The following is a 19,917-nucleotide window of genomic DNA, read 5'->3' as shown; positions in this document are numbered from 1 at the left end:
TATGCGCATCCATAATGTATTTCATGTTTCCTTGTTGAAGCCTCTCATTCTCTCAAGATATCACCCTAGGGTTCCTGAACCCGCGGATTTGGATGTACCTGCCGATCCTGTCTATCAAGTTCGAGAGGTTCTTGATGTTCGCTTCCACCAACGTCGATGGGAGTACCTGTTGGCTTGGGAAGGCTGCAGTCCTGAGGACAACACCTGGGAGCCTGCTCGTCATGTCCTGGACAAGTCTCTGCTTCATCAATTCCATCTGAACCACCCTGGTAAACCCGGCCCTTCTGAGAGGGGGCGTAAAGGAGGGGGTACTGTTGCAGTCCCGGTCGCAAGCCTTGCGACCGGGCCCTTACCTGCCATCTTTCGGCATCTGCAGCGGGTGGTTCAGGGCAGCTCGAGATCTCCTGGGGTTCCGCAGCGGGAGGCGCGCTTTGCCGGCCCGGTTCAGGCCTTCTTGCAGCAGCGTCTCCACGAGGGAAACCCCGCCGAGGCCCCAAATCTAGCTCCTCCCTCTCTAGGCACGTGCGCGCGTGGGGAAGCCCAATTTAAAGGGTTTTTCCCGCCAGACCGCGGCCCGCCCACTTTAGTGACGTCAGACGCTGGCTAATATTTAAGTCAGCGTCTGCTTCTTCTCCCTGCTTTGCAACGAGGTTCCTCTTCTGAGTGCTAATTGCTTCGTGTTCCTGCTCTTGATCCTTGGTTCCTGCTCCGGATCTTAACGTTCCAGTCCTGCTCCTGATCCTTGGTTCCTGCTCTGGATCCTGACCTTTCTCTCCTGTTCCGGCTCCCGGTGCTCCAGCTCCAGTTCCTGCCTTCCTACCTTCTCACCTCCGTCCTCCCTGGTTGGTCCTCCTGGCTTTGACTCTGGCTTGTTCTTGGTTCCGCTTTTGCCACCTGCCTCGACCTCGGATTGTCTCATCTTCCTCCGTACTCCGGTTCACCTAAGTCCCAGTGGCCTGGGACCTCACGAGCTCCTCTTGGGGGGTCCGCAGGCTTCCAGGGTGAAGACTCCGGAACTTTGTGTGTCCTGACACCGCCCACCGGCCTACTCCTTCTTCGCAGAATGCCATCCTCTTCTTCCATCTCACTCTGTCAGGCCGGCCCAAAGGTCCACTCCTACACCCGCAACACGTAGGTTATAAAATATGCGTACATAAATGTACAAACATGCTCACTTATGTAAAAGCTGCTAGCCGTGCAACTTTGGACTTCTCCTGATAAGTAGTGGCACTTATCCGGATAAGTTCCAATTTATCCGCTAAGTAGCAACAAAGCTGCTACTTAATCAGATAATTCTGAAAAGCCCTACTTGTCTATTTAAACAGTGCTTTTCTGACATATCCAGCTATGTAAGATAGCTGGTTAAAAGGTGAATTTTAAAAGGCGGACACCTGTCAAAATCGGGAGATATACATGAATCTAGCAGATGCATGCATTAATCCAATTTTATAAGCCACCCACATGTGCGTACAAGTCCTAATGTGCGAATGTCTTACATTGGGGGGAAAAAAAGGGGATGGAATATGGTCGTGGTATAGGTGGGGTGTTCCAGGGCAGACCCAAGAGATGTACACACAAGTACCTACATGCTTGGGTGCACCCCCAGGTATATGAGTGTAAATTTACTTCTTCTATGAGGGGGATTAAGTCTTAATAAAACTATTTCCAGGCATCTCCGAAGAGGTTGAGGGGTATGAGTTAACTAAGCGGAGTGCAGGCTAAGGAACCAGAGATGTTTGGAGGACCTAGATGTAGACTGGGCAAACTGGTAGATGAACTGGTGAAACTAGTCAAGGCATGGATACACACCTGTTATAACATTTCCTCACTTGTATGGTTCAAACCTGACATTACACAGCTGTGTGCGCACACTTGTAAAATTAGGAACACATTTACGCACATCAGGGCTATTATATAATACACATATGTGCGTGCAGGATATAAAATTGGCATGTATCTGGCTATGTTTCCACATACATACATATATGCACCAGCACGCCTGTTTAAAATTACTTTCCCTGCCTGATAAATAGCATTTTAAATTATCTGGCTAAGTAGCACTTTTTTCCTAGACTTATCCAGCTGCTGAATAAGTCCGAAAAATGCTACTTAGACAGACAAGTAGAGGTTTATAGACTTTTCCAGCTAAGTAGCATGCTACTTAGCTGGAAAAGCCTAAGTAGCATATGCTGCTACTTAGCCAGATAAATTTGAATTTGGCCACCTAAGTAGCAGCAAAGGGGCTACTTAACTGGATAAGTCAGAATTAACCAGATAAGTGTGTCTGCCATTTGTCAGTGACTCTCCCACAACAGGTTGACTCTGAACCTCTCCAAGACTGAGCTCCTAATCATCCAGTGAGGTGTTCTGATTGAGCTTCCTCTACGGTTTATTTATTTATTTATTTATTTATTTATTTGTAGAGTTTTATATACCGTTATTCGGTAGAGCCATCATAACAGTTTACAAAATATGCAATTATCATACAAAAAATGCAAATGGCATACAATCAAATGGAGTTAACATAGTAGTTGGGAACAGTAGAGTTTTGTGAACAGTAAACATTTTTTCTTAGTTGAATAACAGAATAGTGAGGAGAACATTTTCAATGAACTTAATGAAACAAGTGAGGGAGCAGGGAGGGGTGAGAAAGGAGGGTACATCAGGAGAGCATGAAGAAGGAGGATTATGCTTGCGAGTTCTGTTGAGGGCTGGATGATCAGGTGTCAGATAGTTAGAATAGAGTTTGCAGAATAAAAATGTTTTTAGGTCTTTTTTAAATGTTTTCAGGATGTGCTGGATCCTCAGTTCTTTGGGTAGGGTGTTCCAAATTTTGGGGGAGGCAATGGAAAATGCTCTTTCACGTGTAGTTGAAAGATGAGCGTCTCTTAAGGTGGGGATGTTTAAGAATCCTGCGTTGTTAGAGCATAGGTTTCTTTGTGGGTTTTGGGGGGTTATGTTTAAACCTTTTAGTCCATGAAGATCATCATTTAGGATTTTATGAATGATGGTCATTGATTTGTAGGTAATTCGTGCAGAAATAGGTAGCCAGTGAAGAGATGATAAAATGGGTGTTATGTGTTCGTTTCTTTTTTTTCCTGTAAGGATTCTGGCAGCTGAATTCTGCAGTATTTGGAGTGGTTTGAGGGATGATGAAGGGATTCCAATAAGTAATGAGTTGCAGTAATCGAAGGTGGAGAAAATAAGCAGTTGCAGGACGGTTCTGAAGTCAGAGGGGTTGAGAAATGGCTTTATATGTCTTAGGGTTAGTAGCTTGTGGTATCCTTCTTTCGTTTTATTTACTATGTGGGATTTGAAAGAGAGTTCAGCATCAATGGTAACTCCAAGGTTCCTGGTATGGGTGGTAGGGATTATCGTTATCATTTGTTTATCTAGTATTGTCAGGGGTGGCGGAGTTGGATTGGGTTTTTTATTCATGAGTATGATTTCAGTTTTGTCAAAGTTGATTATGAGTTTCAGGGACTTTAGTAGTTGCTTGATTGAGAAAAATATATCTGAGGTTTTTTTGTATGCGTCTTCAATTGAGTTTTGTATGGGAATTAGAAGCTGATGTCATCAGCGTAGAGGAAATGTGAGATTCCATGATCTTTTAGTAGTTGGCAGATGGGTAGGAGGTATATGTTGAAGAGGGTAGCAGATAAGGCTGAACCTTGGGGAACTCCAGTTTTGAGGTCAATCATTTTTGATGGGGTGTTGTTGATCACTACTTGGTATGTACGTTCAGAGAGGTAGGACGAGAACCATTGTAATGTAGTACCAGAAAGGCCAATATTTGACAGTCGTTCTAACAGTATATTGTGGTTTACTGTGTCGAAAGCGGCTGAGAGGTCGAGGAGTATGAGTAGGTATTTTTCACCTTTGTCAAAGCCTCTGATGATAATGTCATTTAGGGAGATGAGGAGAGATTCTGTATTTAGGTTTTTTCTAAATCCAAATTGGGATGGATGTAGGATGATGTTTGACTCCAGATAATCATCTAGTTGGGTGTGTACAACTTTTTCAATGGTTTTGGCTAGTAATGAAAGGTTTGATATGGGGTGGTAGTTGGTGAGGATTTCTGGATCCAGGTTGTTCTTTTTGAGGACTGGTTTGATGACAGCAGATTTGAGGCATTTGGGGTAGTAGCCTTCGGTCAATGATAAATTGACGATTTTGGTGATGGTTTTTGTAATGATTGGTTCGATAGTTTTGAGGGAGGTTATTGGGATGGTGTCCAATGGATGGTTGGCTGGGTTCATTTTGTTTATAATTGTTTTAATTTCAAGAGCGGAGGAGATGTCAAAGTTTTACCAGGATGAAGTTATCATGCTGTTGAGTTTGTTGTTCTGGTTGTTGTTGGTTATGTTGGATTGGATGAGATGAGCTATTTTGTTGTTGAAGAAGTCCGCAAAGTCATCACTTCCATATTTGGTGCATGTAGAATCATGGGTGGTTTTGGTAAGTTTTTGAACTATTGTGAATAGCATTCTGGGGTTATGATGAAATTTGGAAAGTTTATTGGAGAAGAAATTCTTTTTTGCATTGTTGACGATATTTTTGTATTGAGTTAGATTGTTCCGATAGTTATTTAGTGTGGTAGGGTTTTTGTTTTTCCGCCATTCTCTTTCTTTTTTCCTGAGTAGACGTTTGGCAGTTCTGATATTTTCATTGTACCATTGATTGTTGTGTTTGGACTGTTGTTTATATTTTGTAATGATAGGATTGAAGTTGTCTGCTACCTTTTTTATGATATTCAGCCATGATAAGATAGCATTATCTGCGTTAGATAGGTTGATGTTTTTTAGTTCTGATTGAAGAGTTTTTTGTAGGAGATCTGTGTTAAATGGTGGACGGTAAGAAATTATTTTTGGGGTGCTTCGAAGTGTTTTTAGGTTGAGGTTGGTGAGTAGTTTAGCTTGGATTTAGGTGATGGTCAGACCATGGTATTTCTGTAGTGTGAGTAGAGATTGATTTCCAAATTTCAGTGTTGATAAAGATGAGGTCAATTGTGTGGCCTGCTTTGTGAGTTGGAGCTTGGATTATTTGTTCAAGATTTAGAGCTGATAGTGCATCAATGATCATTTAGCAGGTTTTTGATTGGAAGAGTAAGTTGAAGTGTATATTGAAGTCGCCAAGTAAGATGATGGGTTTGTTGAGGGAGATGTTGTTTATGAGAAATTCAATTAGAGGTGAGCAGTTTTTCTCAAGTGCTCCTGGTGGAGAGTAAACGATGCATATCTGAAGTTTTGGTGAGTCAAATGTTAAATGTTAAATGTTGAGAATAATACAGATCAGGTTTCCTCCGAGATTCATAATCTTGAAGTTTATATAGACTCCAAACTCAGATTCAAAATTCATCAGATGAGTTATTAGGAATGGCTTTTTAAAACTGCGCTTCCTGCGTGCCTTGAAACTACTCCTGCATAAAGACGAGTTCAAAACAGTAGTTCAAGATGTCATAACCCCTCTGTCTGACTATTGTAATGCTGTATGTATTAGTCTTCCTTCAACTCTAGTAAACACACTTAAAATTCTGCAATTTGAGGCCGCCTGCCTTATAACTGGCCATAGAAAAGGGGAGCACATTACCCCAATACTGTTTGAGCTCCATTGGTTGCCAATACAATAGCTTAATATCTATAAAATGGCTATGATGAATTCCTTTCCATGGGCTAACTCTTTGCTCTGGTTTCCTGGATTCTTTGCCATGGGCTAACTCCTTGCTGCGGATCTACAATCCAGCTAGAGCTCTTAGGTTATTGCAGCACGGTTTGTTTGATGTGTCGTCTCTTCGCCATGCCTGACTAGAGACTAGAGAGCATACATTTTCATTGGCGGGGCCAGTAACATGGAATTTACTCCTCCAAGAACTGTGTCTTATATCAGACTCAAAAGAGTTTTAAACACAGTTAAAAACTCAATTGTTTAGGCAAGCCTTTCTGTAGTCAGAATGGCAAATTTAGGTAAACGCATGCAATTTCTGTATTTGTTATGTGTTTGTTTCAGAAGAAATTTTAAAAGTGCAAAAATGTACATACACATGAGTATTTGGGCCACATTTGAGCAAATTAGATTTTAAAAGCCATGATTTAGGAGCACATATGCGTGTGCACAAGCAAAATACAAGAGGGCGCAAAACAGGTAGTGCAAGGGTATTCTGAGAAGGGGCCAAGAGTTATGCGTGTAACTCCGTATTCTAAAAACGGAGGCTGCAGCTTGTTAGCTGCTTAACTTTACTGCTGCTCCTGATGATCTTGCATTTTAGGGCTTACGCAACAGGTCAACTGGAGGGCATGTAGGATGACAAATCAGAGGGGTCTAGATGACCTTGAAATTGTGTGGGCAAATTGGCGGACTAATTGGAAAACTTGGGAATGTCCCTCATGTGGGCATGTTTTAAAATCCTCTTACATACACTGTAAAAGCTGGCAAAGAACAATGGAAGATCCATAAAATAGATTTGCTCGAGTAACTTCTTAAAATTAGTGGCATACTTATGCACAGTGGGGCGGATTTTAAGAGCCCTGCTCGCGTAAATCCGCCCGGATTTACGCGAGCAGGGCCCTGCGCGCCGGTGCGCCTATTTTACATAGGCCTACCGGCGCGCGCAGAGCCCCGGGACTCGCGTAAGTCCCGGGGTTTTCCGAGGGGGGCGTGTCGGGGGCGGGCCCGATCCGCGTGGCGTTTTCGGGGCGGGACATAGCGTTTCGGGGGCGGGCCCGGGGGCATGGCTGCGCCCTCAGGACCCGCCCCCAGGTTGCGTCCCGGCGCGCTAGCGGCCCGCTGGCGCGCAGGGATTTACGCCTCCCTCTGGGAGGCGTAAATCCCCTGACAAAGGTAAGGGGGGTTTAGACAGGGCCGGGGGGGGGGGGTTAGGTAGGGAAAGGGAGGGGAAGGTGAGGGGAGGGCAAAAGAAAGTTCCCTCCGAGGCAGCTCTGATTTCGGAGCGGCCTCGGAGGGAATGGAGGTAGGCTGCGCGGCTCGGCGCGCGCCGGCTATACGGAATCAGTAGCCTTGCGCGCGCCGATCCAGGATTTTAGCGGATACACGCGGCTACGCGCGTATCTACTAAAATCCAGCGTACTTTTGTTGGCGCCTGATGTGCCTGATGCGCCAACAAAAGTACGCCAAATCGCGCTTTTTGAAAATCTACCCCAGTAGGTGTATTTTAAATCATTTGCCAATATGAGCTCATTTTAAAATTAGCCTGCATGTATGTGATGCTATATGCTGCCTAGAGCTTTGGCATTTGGTGGGATATACATTTTTAAATAAATAAATAAAATGATCTACCTGCGTATGTCTATGTCAAATTTTAAAGGGATACATGAGTAGATTTTAAACACATTATTTAGATGCATTTACTGCCTGAAAGTCGGTTTTACATGCGTAAGTCAGAGGATTTTTCTAATATGCTCACAGCAGTGAACAAACCAGTTTTGCCAATAAGTCTACCAGTTCACCCAGTCTATCTGCAGCTCCTGAAGACCCTCCTGGCTTTTTAGTCTGAAGTCCTCCCATTTCACCCAGACCCTCCACCCAGTCATTTTATCACTTTTAAGCCGTTAACAATCACTTCAGATAACGCAAGTAATGTGCTACATTAACATTCGTAAAATGCTTCTAAAATAGCATCTTACTTGCATAAATTATAGCCCCTCCTCGGAACGCTTCTGATCTGCCCCTTTTTTACATGTGTAAATTTATTCACAGACTCTGATTTATGCTTATATGTTGAGGTTTCTAAAATAGCTAATAGGAAGTGGAGATGATGAGCAGTGTACGTTAGTGGTAATTTACCAATAGAAATGGTACAGCGCTGACATTTCATGGATCCTTATGATGAGTAGCTCAAAAATACAAGTGAAGACTTAAGACAAACATTTCCGCCTTTATTCAAGGAAATTTAGAGTAAAGTTTCAGTCCTTCGACATGGGCCATGTTTCCCCACATGGGCTGCGTCGGGAGGGACAGGAGCCAAGAGGACAATTATTAAATATTGTTCCAAGAATTCGATAAAAGGAATTGCCAAAGGTTGGAAATATTTAACAATTTTACCCAAAAACTGCCCAATCGGTGTATCTCATAACATAGCCAACATCAGAACCACACCAATGAATTTGGGAATGTTTTACAATATTTTGTGTAAACCAAGACCTCATATATTGAATAAGGGAGCTTATTGACTCAATAGCTCACACTGAAATTTGGTAGAAAATTACCACATAATTATTTTCATCTGTGGTTTTGCCATGCTTATAATCATAGGTCTTGATTATACTTTTTTTACAATTTTTTTAGTGAATCACACTTATCACAGTTTTTTTTTAAAGTGAATAGCACTTATCTTGTGAGTTGAGTGACCAAGAACGCTGAAGGCTGTTTTATTGTGGCTAGTTGAAAATAGTCCTAGGACATACGATTACTCCGTCAGCGTTCTTGGTCACTCAACTCACAAGATAAGTGCTATTCACTTTAAAAAAAAAACTGTGATAAGGGCATTAGGACATACGATTACTTTTTCAGCGTTCTTGGTCACCCAACTCACAAGTTACGGCGGTTACTACCCCAAATCAAATAAGCCTGATACTTCACTTTCAATGCACATCCAGCATAGCTCTCTCCTCCAACGGCAGGGAAAATGAAGAAAAGATGATTTATATTCAGCATCAACCAACAAGGAATGAATTACATAGTCTGGGTAAACAAATAAGTATGGGAGTAGCTGGCTTGTTACGGCGGTTACTACCCCAAATCAAATAAGCCTGATACTTCACTTTCAATGCACATCCAGCATAGCTCTCTCCTTCAACGGCAGGGAAAATGAAGAAAAGATGATTTATATTCAGCATCAACCAACAAGGAATGAATTACATAGTCTGGGTAAACAGATAAGCATAGGAGTAGCTAGCTTGTTACGGGGCTTACTACCCCCGAATCAATTAAGCCTGATACTTCACTTGCAATGCACATCCAACATAGCTCTCTGCTTCAACGGCAGAGAGAATGAAGAAAGATGATTTATATCAGCGTCAACCAACAAGGAATGAATTACATAGTCTGGGTAAACAAATAAGCATGGGTGTAGCTTGCTTGTTACAGTGGCTACTACCCCGAATCAATTAAGCATGATACTTGACTTGGAATAAGTATCCAGTGCAGCTCACTGCTTCAGCAACAGAGGGAATTAAGTAAAGAGGATTTTTATTCAGACAACCAACAATGGCTGAATTGCACATGCAGGGTAAACAAACGGGAGTAGCTTGCTTATTACGGCGGTTACTACCCCAAATCAATTAGCTAGATACTTCACTTAGATGCAGCTCCAGCACTGCTGCCTGCATCGATGGTGGGGGTGGAAGGGAATTGGAACCAAAAAGTTACCAATAAGGGCCCTGACCTCAGCGGTCAGAGTAACAGATTATGAAAACAAATAGGTGTGAAAGCTTGCTGGGCAGACTGGATGGGCCGTTTGGTCTTCTTCTGCCGTCACTTCTATGTTTCTATGTTTCTATATATATGTGCTATTCACTTTAAAAAAAACTGTGATAGGTGCGATTCACTAAAAAAATTGTAAAAAAGGTATAATCAAGACCTATGATTATAAGCATGGCAAAACCACAGATGAAAATAATTGTGGTAATTAACCGAATTTCAGTGTGAGCTATTGAGTCAATAAGCTCCCTTATTCAATATATGAGGTCTTGGTTTACCCAAAATATTGTAAAACATTCCCAAATTCATTGGCAAAGGTTTGAAATAGGCACCTTGTGGAGGAGTATTCAAAGGAGCTTACAAAAAGCCATAATCAATGGCTTGCAAAGAGATTCCAATCCTAACCGCAACTCACTGACCTACAAACTGAGTGGTGGCGGCGTCTTGCTTATATGCTATTTTACATGCATTAGTGCTCATTTTTATGCATGCAACTTTTGAAAATTTAGCTTATAGTGTTTTATGTGCAAAGAGTATGCTTTGAACACTTTTTTATGTGCACAAATTGTTTTGTGTGCACAAAATATTTTTTCTGCATAAAAAAAGTTTTATGTGCATAAATTATATTTTATGTATACTTAGCATATCTTCTGGGCACGGATTTGTGTTAGCATGCTTTTTAAAACTCCTGACGTATCAGCATACCATCCGCTTACTCTATCAGGAGTTAACTCAATTTTTATGAAGTAGGTAAAGAAAATGTGAGATAATACTTAGTAGGGCTGTGAATCGTTTTTTAATTATTTAAATTATCGTCCGATATTTTTAATATCGTCATTAATCGTTAAAGAGTGAGAAACAATAGAAATTCCCCCAATTTATCGTTAAAAAATCATTAATCGTCTTAGTGTGCACTAACTCCCGTTAGTGCGCACTAACAGGAAGTTAGTGCGCACTACTCATTGTTAGTGCGTACTAACAGAAAATGATACAATTTGACACTTTTCAGTTCAGTTAAGGTCAGTTAGGAATGAATATGTATTCCTATTGGCTGCCCTCTTATTTATTGATGTTACCAAGGTTCCCACTGAGGTGATGGTTTAATATATGGGGGATGGGAAATGGAAACGGTTGGTAGCTTGACAAAGGGAAGGGAAAGGGGGAGGTGAAGGACCAAGCAGTCCCACTCCCTGGTCTCTGAAGGACATATCTCTTCAGAAAATCAGAGCTGCTGAATGCAGGGGCTGTCGCCCCCTTCACATCCCTCTCCCCCCCCCCCATTCACTGTGCTCAAGTTTGCAGTTCCTGTGTTAAACTAAACTTTTTTTTCACTAGAGTAGAATAAAATAAAATGAAGTACTTTGTGTATTAAACTAAAGAAACTTTACATAAAATGAAATTAAGTACTTCTCTATATTCTACTTTAATGAAACAAAACATTTAATAAAGAAACTTGCAACCTGAGCTTCAAAGCATTAACATACTAAAGAAAAACTAAACAAAAAACTTTATTATTAATTTATTATATTTACAGTGGTTAAATTTAAAGAGCAGGCTGAGGCTAGACTTGCTACTGGCTAGTGGCCACTGCTGGCACTGTCACTGCTGCAGCCCGCTGGCACTTTTTTTTCTCTTTCTGGGTTGTGCGTGCTATATCTGGTAGCAAAATGGCCATGGGGGACAGCACCAAGCATGCGCGGCTTAGTGCGCAGCACTAGCTAACGAACATTTCCTCAAATGTTACTTTTAAACCATTAACAATTTTTGATAGTGCGCACTAACTCGCGTTAGTGAGCATTATTCAGAAAAATGATTTTTTTACCAAAAAAATCATGCCGATCAGATTTTTTTTCTCCCCCCAGCCGAACCCGATCGTTAAAACGATCAGGCACACGATTCAAATCCCTAATACTTAGCTCACATTATTTTTGCTGACATTTATTGTACCATGCCCAGCAAAAGAACAAGGTATAATCAGGAAACTTTAAGAAAAAACAAACAAGGAAGGATCATACATGAACATGGAAATGTAAATCCTATTTGAAGGAGTATGGCAAATGTTTCTACAACAATGGAAGGAAGAGATATAAACAAAGGTGCAGAATCTAGAAACACTTGACGAGGGATAAGGAAAATGGTGAATAGAGGAAACATAAATTGGGAGATGTAACAAGAAATGAGAAAATGAAGGTAGTCATGGCAGAAATGGATGATGGCACAGATGGTGAATGTCAGTTTCTCAAATATAATATTAGTGCAGGGAGACCACCTCTAGATTAGGGCTGTTGCAGAATTTTAAATGAGATACAGAGAATCCAACAAAAAGGTTGGAAGTTCAGAAACCAACAAAATCAAGGCAAGACAAGATGATATTGTGATTAAGTACCTAATTGAAAGAGTATGAAAGGACCTGTCAAAATCTAGACATGTGGAGCAAATGCGAGTGATTAGCCTTCTCACTCACACTATTGAGGATGGAAGTCTCTGTTTTATTGTGGCTGGTTGAAAATATTTTGTCAAGGGAGGCAGTGAAGGGAAAATTCTTCTCTTACTACTATATCCCAGGACAAAAAGCTTGATGGCTTAATTCAGTCTGGAAATGCATAGCAGAAATGCATACATGTTTTTTGCTTATAAATGAGGAAATCTGCAGCAGTCAGCTAAAATCCATTTTGTTCTCTTTTCCCAGGAAGTTCGCACAGTGTGAAATGTAAGTACTATTCATTTCATACCTGATGTACATACTTATATTGATAAATTTTGTTTTCTAGGCTTAAAATGCTATGTAATTAAGCATTTCATGTTCTTTCTTCACTGCATGTAACTTTTGGATCCTTCTGCAATCTTAATCAGGACTGCCTTTCAGTCTGTCCGCTTTCCAGTTGGTATCTTCTGCCTTTAATATGACTTCTAGTAGGGATTTGCATTTGTTTAAAATGAATGAGTAAAATGCAACAAATGAGACACTTTTCAGAAAAATACTATCTCCTGACATCTTCCTTTTTTCTTCAAATCATCGAAAAATGATGCCATCTGCTTCATGATGCGTCACAGCAATGCCACTGCAATGCCATTCTCTAAAGCAGGTGACATCATTTTGATGTACACATGTACATTTCAATGGCTGTACATCAAAATGGCGCTGTCTGCTCAGGAGGAAGGCACTGCAGTGATGTCACTGTGTCACGCTCTCTTCAAGCGGATGGTATCATTTTTTGATAATTGGAAGAAGAAATAAGACGTCAGAAGGCCTGATTCTAGGCTTCAGGGCTGGAACTAGGCCTCAGGCAGGGTCCTGGCATTTGGATCTGGCTTCGAGCTTGGGCTCCAGTGCCAGACCTAGGCTATATTTCCTGGACCCAGAGCTGGGGCTGGGTCCCAGGACCGCTGCCTAGGGATTACTTCCCCCATTGATTTTAATGAAAAACAAACAACAAATGGAATTAGTAAATGAAATTTGTTTTAGTTTATTACAAATGGAATAAAAACAAAATGTTTGCCTCTGCACATCTCTAATATCTGGTTGTCTTGGCAAAGGAAAGTAGTGGATGGGAGAGAGAGGCCCTCAGTTATACTATTACATGTGAGTTCTTTTGCATTTTTCTTCATTTTTTTCACTCTTTTCCATTAATGCAAAGGACTGAAGCAATCTTCTGTGAACTTGTATTGGTTTCCTGATTTCACAAACCAGGATCTGGGGTTTGCTTACAGTGACTCACTGGGGAGAGGAGGAAAACAATTCCTGGAAGTGTGAATTATTATTTCACTACTGCAAGAAAGATTTTGAAGAAGGAGATTTTATCTAAGAGCTAATGGTAGATGGGTACTGCTGGTCAAGCATAGAAGCATATATTTAGGAGACATCTCTCTATTTATTAATCAAGGGAGAGCCTACAATAATGTTATTCCTAATTCATATAGCCTGATTCACTAAGCTGTGCTAAAAATTGGCTTCCATAATGCACAATATTAACACATAACGTTAATGCAGTTTACAACATAGGGGTAATTTTCAAAGGAGTTACATGTATAAATGTAACATGGTATTGCAGCAATCTTCAAAAGTCATTTTCACATGTAACGTACACTTATTCTAGTAAATACTATGGGCAATTCAATGGCATATATTGTAGCAATTTTCAAAAAGAAATCAGGAAAGCTAAAGGTCAAACAGAAAAAAGTATGGTCAAAGAAGTAAAGCGAGGTGACAAAACATTTATCAGATATATCAGAGAAAGGAGTAAGCCCAAAGTGATATAGTAAAATTGAAAGGTGATAAGGAGCAATGTGTGGATAAAGACAAAGAAATAGCGAAAATATTTATTTATTTATTTAAGTTCTTTTAATATCCCGATGCTCAAGACCAAGTCTTATCGTACCAGTTTACAATGAAACAAGGGGAAACCATTTAACAACTGTATAGAAGATAAAGTTACATTAAACAGGGAGCAAAAAACAAGGGCTTAGGAAGACAGGACAGATTTCAAGCTAATATAACTGAAGAGTGCTGAAAATAGTCATCAACAAAGACAATTAAGTAGCGAGACAGATCAAGGTTAACACAATTCAGTGAGTTCGGCAGGTAATTTATCATACGTAATTATTAGGAATTAAATTTCTTGTGGAGGGAGGAAGAGGGGAGGTATGCGGGGGGTGGGGGGTGGCAGAGCAGGGAACAGGGCGGGGGGGGGGGGGGAGGGAGGAGAATAGGGAATGGGTAGGAAGGAGAAAGAGACAGTATTGGTAGATAGAGGCTCTATCAACCATAAGCTTAGGCGAATAGCCAGGTTTTCAGTTTCTTTCTGAACGATAGATGGCATTGTTCCTGATGTATATCTGGGGGGAGAGAGTTCCAATGGAGTGGACCCGCTGTCAAAAGAGCTCGTTTATGGATGGAGTTGTGGACCAATAATTTGCTTGGGGGAGCCTGGAGAGAGCCTTTGTATGCAGATCTGATCGGCCTTGTGAAGGTATGAAGTTCGAGGGGGATGGCGAGTTGGATAGAGGATTGTTGATAAACAGATTTATGAATGATAGTAAGAGTCTTGAAAAGTATTCTATAGTGGATAGGTAGCCAGTGTAGGATTTTTAGAATTGGAGTGATGTGGTCTTTACGACGCGAGTTAATAAGAATCCTGGCTGCTGCGTTTTGCAGCATCTGAGGAGGTTTAGTGGAAGAGGCGGGTAGACCGAATAATAGTGCGTTGCAATAGTCAATCTTTGAAAACAGTATGGCTTGAAGAACTGAGCGGAAATCCTGGAAGTGTAGGAGTGGTCTTAGATGTTTTAGGACCTGTAGTTTAAAGAAACATTCTTTAGTTGTGGTATTGATGAACTTTTTGAAGTTCAATCTGGAGTCTAGGGTGGCCCCTAGGTTTCTCACCTGGCTGGCTAGTGGTATAGTTGCGTTGATGGCTACGGGGTTGTTGTCGCTAGGGGAGACGACGAGGAGTTCTGTTTTGGAGGTATTGAGAACCAGGTTGAGACTCGATAGGAGGAGGTTGATGGAATGCAGACAATTGTTCCAAAAGTTTAGGGTGGTGGAGATGGGGTCTGCGATTGGGATTAGTATCTGCACATCATCAGCATATATATAGTGGGTGAGGTTGAGGGAATTGAGTAATTGGCATAAAGGAAGTAGATAAATATTGAACAGGGTAGGAGAGAGTGATGAGCCTTGTGGTACTCCTTGATTAGAAGGGACTGGGTGGGATTCTTTGTCATTTATTTTAACTTTGTAGTGCCTGTTGAAAAGAGAGGATTTGAACCAGAGAAGAGCAGTGCCGGAAACGCCTATTTCCATAAGATGGTTGATGAGAATTGAATGATTTACAGTGTCAAACGCAGCTGAGATGTCGAGGATTGCTAGAAGGTAAGATTGGCCTTTGTCAAGGCCCATCAGGATGTTGTCAGTTAATGAAAGAAGGAGAGATTCAGTGTTTAGGTGTTTCCTGAATCCGAATTGAGAAGGGTGGAGAATATTGTGAGAGTCAAGGAAGTCTGTGAGTCTGATGTTAACTAGCTTTTCCATTAGTTTGGCGATGAAAGGTAGGTTTGCAATGGGGCGGAAATTTCCGGGGATGGCTGGGTCCAGGTTGGGTTTCTTCAATAGCGGCTTCAGGGAAGCAGTTTTTAATGAGTCAGGGACAGAACCTTGGATGAAGGAGCAATTAATGATGTCGGCCAGGTGTTTAGCAATTGTATTGGGAACGGTGAGAAGGAGTTTGGTAGGTATTAAACAAATATTAAACAAATACTTCATGTCGGTGTTCACTAAAGAAGACCACTGCTGATTGATCCAACCATGGATGGTAGTGGCATCGATGCAACCCAGATTATAGAAGAGAATATATGGGAAGAGCTAGGAAACCTGAAAGTGGACAAGGCCATGGGGCCACATGAAGTACATCCTAGGATACTAAAGGAACTCAGAGATGTGTTGGCGGGTCCACTGAAAGACCTGTTCGATAGATCCTTGGATATGAGAGTGGTGCCTTGTGATTGGAGAAGAGCGGTGGTGGTCCCGCTTCACAGGAGTGATAGCAGAGAAGAAGCTGGAAACTATAGGCCAATTAGCATCACCTCAGAGGTGGGAAAATTAATGGACACTCTGCTGAAGGAAAGGATAGTGTACTATCTACAATCTGGTGTATTGCTGGATCCAAGGCAGCATGGATTCACCAAGGAAAGATCCTGCCAGACAAATCTGATTCACTTTTTTGATTGCGTGATGAGAACTGAAATGAGGAAGAGCGCGCAACGTGATATACTTGGATTTCAGCAAAGCTTTCAACAGAGTCTGGCATAGGAGGCTTATGAATAAAATGAGAAGCTTGGCTGTAGGCGCCAAGATGTTGGACAGGATTACTAACTGGTTGACTGAAAATAAATAGTGTGTAATGGTAAATGGATCTCACTCTGATGAGAGAACAATGTTAAGTGGAGTGCTTCAAGGATCAGTTTTGAGACTTGTTCCGTTCAATATCTTGTGAGCAACATTGCGGAAGGTCAGAAGGAAAAGTTTACCTTTTTATGGATGATATTAATATCTGCAGCAGAGTGGACATGCCTGAAGGAGTAGAGAGAATGAAAAGTGATTTAAGAAAACTTGAAGAGTTGTTGAAGATTTAGCAGCTGGGATTCAATGCTTGGGGTGCGGTAATCCAAAAGAGCTACATGTGTTTGGGGGGGGGGGGGGGGAGTGAAAGACTATCATGAATGGACCAGGAGAGGGACCTTGGAGCAATTGTGTCTGATGATCTGAAGGCGGCAAAGCAATGTGACAAGGCAGTAGCTAAAGAAAGACATTGGGCTGCATAGAAAGAGGTATAACCAGCAGGAAAAGGGAAGCGATAATGCCCTCACACAGGTCCTTGGTGAAGCCTCACCTGGAGTATTGTGTTCAGTTCTGGAGACAGTATCTCAAAAAGGATAGAGACGAGATGGAAATGGTCCAGAGGAAGTCAACCAAAATGGTTTAGGGTCTGTTTCAGAAAATCTACTAGAAGAGCCTGAAGGATCTATATATGTATACCCTGGTGGAGAGCAGATGCAGTGGAGATGTGATACAGACCTTCAGATTTTTGACAGGTATTAATGATGCACAAACTTCAAACCTTTCCATTGGAAAGGAAACAGTAGAATTAGGGGGTAACTATATGAAACTCCAGGGGGAATGACTCAGAACCAATATAAGGAAATATTTCTTCACAGAGAAGGGTGGTAGATGCCTGGAATGCCCTCCCAGAAGAGGCGGTGAAGTAAATGAATTCAAAAGGGTATGGGACAAACATTGCAGATCCCTTAAGCCTTGAAGAAAGAGATAGTGTAACATTTCCGCATGGGAGTAACCTGCACGGAGCGAGAGTTGCAACCCTTAACAGAATGCAGGAGGGTTTCCTGCACCAAGCGGCAGTTACTACCCTTAACAGATAGCTTGGGGGTGATTTGCATGGAACGGCAGTTACTACCATAAGCAAATTGCTGGGCAGACTAAATGGACCATTTGGTCTTTATCTGCCATCATTACTATGTATGTAACTATGTATTACTGTAGGACCATCATTTGCCAGACCCAGGCACTTAAATAAATTGTGTAAGGATCAGAGCTGTTGTAACTATTGGTCCAATCTTGAATACCTGTCAGGTATCTGAAGGTCTATATCATATCTCCCCTGTAATTCCTCTCCTCTCCTCTTCCTCTGCAACATTTCCATCCTGTCTCTATCCCTTTTGAGATACGGTCTCTAGAACTGACCACAATACTCCAGGTGAGGCTTCACCAAGGACTTGTACAAGGGCATTGTCACTTCCTTTTCCTTCCTGCTTATATCTCGCTCTCTGCAGCACAGCATCTTTCTAGCTTGGATCAATGGTTACAACAGCTCTGATCCTCACATAATTTATTTAAGTGCCTGGGTCTGGCATATGATGGTCCTATAACAAATATTAAAACATTTAAGTTTTGTTATTTGTTGTCAAATATTTATTTGGTTCCAAGCTTATAAAAATATTTGGTTATTTGTAACATTATTATTATTATTAGTTTAGCTAGGTAAACTGAGGCACTGAAATTAAAAGAATAATAGTTTCATAATTCCTTCTTCCTTGTATTATATTTTTGCCACTTTGTACTGGATTGGAGATCGAGCTACATCTGATTTGGGTGATGTGTTTTGGACCTGCTAATAAATGGTTTCAACCCTGCAGAGACTGCAAGCTGCCTCAGCCAATGTGAAAGAATATAAAAATATATTGAAACCACTGTGAGCTCGCCTGTGAATGACAAATGTTTTGCAAGAACCAGCATCCAATACTCGGTATTAACAAGTTGGGAAAAGGGCTGTACTGTTTAGCCTGCCGAGAGAACACCATTACATAGCCAGCAGATGAGGAAGCCAAAGGAATGCTGGAGACCATTTAAAGTAGAAAAGATGCAATTTGGCTTTGTGTGTGAGGGGCAGAGATGGCCAGGAGTTGGCATCAGAAACCAGGAAGAGAGGAGTGTATCTAGCAGCTCTGCAATCAGTTCCTCTCTTGAAGAAATAATTATCAAGAGGGAGAAACAGAAGTCTGTGCTCTGAGGAAATAGAGAGAAAGACAGCTGTTCTTGTTTCATAGCTGAGCTACATGTAAAATCACAATAAGGGACAGAAGTGCCAGGAGCTAAGAGACTGAGGGATTTCCTTTCCAGAGATATCCAGGCCCAGGAGCACATGGCTGGATCACCCTCCTAAGAGACTGAGTTAAGTAGTCTAAACTTTGCATAGAGAGTATCTTAGCAGAGGAGGGAGAAGGTTTATTTCCTTGCATTTTGTCTCAAATTCAGTATCTTATCTTAACTGCTTCAGCCTTTCAGCCGAAGCCAATATAAACCCTTCCTGGCAGGTACTGGGAAAGAAAAACTGGTGGACCATGTTCTTTCTGTAAGAGACTGAAACCAGGCCCACTTTCTGTTTAGTACCAAGTAAACCATTTGGGTAAGCTCCCCAAGAGAGAGAAACCCTTCACACACTGCAGTGGATTTCTATTTGGTTTGCCATCTAGCTAGCTTCATTTTCTTGATTGATTTTTTTCCACACAATTTTGTGTTTGGGACAGCGTGAACCCTTTACAAACTGGTGATATTGGGGTGGATCTGTTCCCTCCCCCCCCCCCCCCCCCCCCCACACACACTGTCATGGAAAAATGTAAAATCCTCTTTTTCTTTCTCTGTTTCCATCTGACTGCACCCAATAGCAAAATCGGCAATCTTCTCTTTCCACTTAGCTGACTTAAACCTTGAACCCACAACTCTGGTTTTAAGTAATTAGAGTCCCACTCACTAGATTATATTGCAAAATTATAGTTTTTATTCTTCTGGGGTTACCAGTAGTCATTTCACAAATAAAAATCCCCAAAAGAACGAATCTCAGACAAGGCCAGAATTAAGATGACAACGCTCAAAGGAAGAAGACCTAAGCAAAGGGTTCCCTCCTTCTCATCAGCCTGAAAATCAGAGAGCAGCAGGGGGAATCCAAGTTTTTTGGCACCTTCAGAATTTGGTGCCCAAGGCATGTGCCTATGTTGCCTATTGCTAAATCTGGCCCTGGTCACAGATAAGCAGCACAAAATAAACACACTTTAAATTTTCTCTTCCTGTAGTATAGCATTTAGATTGTAATCACATTCTCAAACATCGCTGTGGTCTTACTCATTTTTCATCCACCATCTCATTAGTACTTGAATCTACCTTCACAGAGTTCTTCTTAGCATTAACTCTCAGAAAAGTCCCATTAGGTAGCTGGGATCCTAGGTGCCCAGGTGGCACTGTCTAAAAGCCATCTGTTGGCACTAAAGCTTCCATAGTGACTGATCCCTGCTTGGATGAGTGAACCAACAGGCCCAAGGAGCACCTGCAAAGATGATACCATTATGTGAAGGAATATCCTCTTTGAAGGGGCTTGATATTCAAATTCAAAAGGTTCTTGTTTCCATGGTCTT

The 19,917-nt window shown here is 41.6% G+C and overlaps 1 protein-coding gene across 10 annotated transcripts in view; it reads left to right on the top strand.

The window, feature by feature from the left end:
- Positions 1 to 19,917, top strand: part of FLACC1 (flagellum associated containing coiled-coil domains 1) — a 238,547-nt gene that overhangs the window by 99,913 nt on the left and 118,717 nt on the right. For all 10 annotated transcript variants that reach the window (XM_029606249.1, XM_029606250.1, XM_029606255.1 and 7 more), the window contains one exon: positions 12,125 to 12,145. In XM_029606249.1, the coding sequence (XP_029462109.1) occupies positions 12,125 to 12,145 (21 nt within the window). The remainder of the gene's footprint in view (positions 1 to 12,124; positions 12,146 to 19,917) is intronic.

This window comes from Rhinatrema bivittatum, chromosome 6, assembly GCF_901001135.1.
Source record: "Rhinatrema bivittatum chromosome 6, aRhiBiv1.1, whole genome shotgun sequence".
Taxonomy (NCBI): domain Eukaryota; kingdom Metazoa; phylum Chordata; class Amphibia; order Gymnophiona; family Rhinatrematidae; genus Rhinatrema; species Rhinatrema bivittatum.
The sequence above is the reverse complement of the archived record's forward strand: the minus strand, read 5'-3'. Positions and strand labels throughout refer to the sequence as shown.